The 2,351-nt window shown below is 39.0% G+C and overlaps 1 protein-coding gene across 1 annotated transcript in view; it reads right to left on the bottom strand.

Annotated features, from left to right (window-relative positions):
• Nucleotides 1-5: 5 nt before the first annotated feature.
• The window catches only part of LOC107578246 (glycylpeptide N-tetradecanoyltransferase 2-like), a gene marked incomplete at its 3' end in the record, with an annotated part of 4,196 nt that continues 1,850 nt past the window's right edge, over nucleotides 6-2,351 (bottom strand). The window contains exons 2-9 of the mRNA XM_016264217.1: nucleotides 1,870-2,008; nucleotides 1,672-1,763; nucleotides 1,432-1,548; nucleotides 1,118-1,288; nucleotides 901-1,009; nucleotides 590-760; nucleotides 337-504; nucleotides 6-155 (exon numbers count right to left, since the gene is read on the bottom strand). Coding sequence (XP_016119703.1) covers nucleotides 6-155; nucleotides 337-504; nucleotides 590-760; nucleotides 901-1,009; nucleotides 1,118-1,288; nucleotides 1,432-1,548; nucleotides 1,672-1,763; nucleotides 1,870-2,008 — 1,117 coding nt within the window. The remainder of the gene's footprint in view (nucleotides 156-336; nucleotides 505-589; nucleotides 761-900; nucleotides 1,010-1,117; nucleotides 1,289-1,431; nucleotides 1,549-1,671; nucleotides 1,764-1,869; nucleotides 2,009-2,351) is intronic.

Raw genomic sequence — 2,351 nt, 5'->3', positions numbered from 1 at the left:
AAAAAAAAGAATCTTACTTTCTCTGGGTCCATAGGAGGGCATTTCCAGTTGAACAGATAATACTGCAGGTTACCATCACCAATCCCAAACTTGAGCTTTTCCAAGAAAGCCTTATTGTCCATTAGATCCAGCGCATTGAAAACATCAAAACCTTTCTGATGTCCCAAAACATCCCCACCAAAAAAGAGGGAATATGAATTACAATACATGAAGACATGATTTAATATCAAATCATTAGAAATTAGCCATTAGTCAACAAATCATTAGTAATAGTCTTGGGTTAACAAGCTCATTTGTGTTAGGCAACGCTTCTGATGTGTTTTGTGTCAGTTATACCTGTTTAGCTAGGATGAGAGCATCATTCATCAGGTCTATGAGCGGCGTCTCTGTGTGGACATTGTAAAAGGAATAAGCAGCCTTTAGGCTTTTGTGCAGTGGATGATGCATCACTGTGGATGGCAGGGTGTAGAAACTGATGAAGTCTGTTAGCATCCCGCCAGAGCCCTTTCAAGGAAGCACAATAAGGGAGTAAGATAATCTTGATAAAAATATGATCAGCACGTTTGTAGGTGCATGTTGCTATGCGTACCTCGACTACATAAGTGTCAATGATGTTCTCCTGTGGTAGGAACCAGTGCTTCACCTCCTCTTCCCCCATGACAGGCCGCAGGTGGAACCGGCTCAGGTGTTTCTGCAGCAATGCTGTCACCTGCTTCATATCCCCATCTCCCATCTGCCTCAAACCAGGAGTACGAGTGCTCTAAGGAAAAATGCAGAACAAAACCATAGAATAAAATAAAAAAAAATAAAATAAAACAGCTTATGGGTTTGGAACAAAATAATGTTAATATCTGGATGCACTATTCCTTTAAGTGTGTTGTTTTGACAAAAAAGGCTTACATCATGTAATCTGTAGAGCTTCATTGTCCGTTGTAGTGTCATATTTCTGCTGAGATGGGAAAACTTAACCTCCACAAGCTTCCTGGGGTTTAGAGAGCGATGCCAGTATCTGTAAAGATTCAGACAACAGGTTAAATCTCACCAAAACGCTTCAAATTAGCAACTAATAACATAAACTGATGATTTAGTGAAGCAGCAATCCAGTTAGATTTAATACCTGCATGTAGAAACAGGTTTGGGCAAAACTACACCAGCAGTGTATACAGCCTGGAAAATTCCCTCTAAATTGACCCGCCGTGTGATCTCTCGGATTAGTACAGGAGCGACACGCTTTGAGCGCAATTTTTTATGCACGCACAGGAAGTTAATCTCCACCATCCTCTTCAACCTTTGGATCGAAAGAGAATTAGTGCATTAGTAAGGACTGGAACAATGAACAATTCTCAAAATGTACAAACAGATTTGGTAAAACCTGCTCAAGAGTTTCAGGCTTCTGGTGGAGGCATTGATGTGATGTGGCCTCATACTCACGTGTCATAGATATGGATGTCAGCAGGAATTGCACTGATGAACCCAACCAGCTTCTTATTGGACGAGACCCTGACACCACAGTGCCACTGGGGCAGCCAACCCGGGGGACGTAACGCCCTAACAGTTAAAGACAGCAAAAGAAACTCACACATCTTACCCTGCATGCGGTGCAATGCACTACATTACAGACATCATCTAAGATGGGCAGAATATAATGCAAACCATCAAACACTCACTTACCATTTCAGAAAGTTAGGAGAGTAGTCAAATCTAAACATGTTGTCATCATCCTCAACATAATTTTCATTCAGCAAAGTGTATAACTCCTTAAGCTACAAAAGAAAAAAAAAAGACTATGATGTTGTATACATAGGATTATTTTATATCTCAGTGAATAGCAAATACAGTATAAACATTTTATGTCACACATGCACATACCACTTCAGCGTTGCTGAGGTCCAGTGTGTCCCACATAAAGCCCTGTGGGAGGGAATATGGCTCTTGTCTGATATTTTCTTTATCCGGCTCAATTGGCCCATGAGTTGTCACCACCTCATCTGCAAAGAAACAGAGGGAGCTCTTTAAGTCTTTCAATGTTGTTTATCTAGAAATAATATACAATGTAAAGCAGGGATTCTCATTTTTTTTGTAAGCCAAATCCTTTTGACCAAAAATATTTTCTTTAAGTAACCCCCAAGATTTTAAGTGAATATTTGAATAATTTAACAACACATTTGCTTGTTCAAGATTCTGATATATTGGTTACTGGTTACATGTTATGCAGGCAAACAAAATATTTAATCTTTTTTAGTAAGTGTTTTAATTTGATATATTTTTACTTTTAAATGTATTTATTTAAACCAGGGATTTATGAACCCCAGTTTGGGAAACTCTGATGTAAATGATAATGAACAATCAGC

Source organism: Sinocyclocheilus grahami, unplaced genomic scaffold (genome assembly GCF_001515645.1).
Source record: "Sinocyclocheilus grahami isolate Dianchi unplaced genomic scaffold, SAMN03320097.WGS_v1.1 scaffold9425.1, whole genome shotgun sequence".
Taxonomy (NCBI): domain Eukaryota; kingdom Metazoa; phylum Chordata; class Actinopteri; order Cypriniformes; family Cyprinidae; genus Sinocyclocheilus; species Sinocyclocheilus grahami.
Note: the sequence above shows the minus strand (reverse complement) of the source record. Positions and strands in the feature narration are given on the sequence as shown.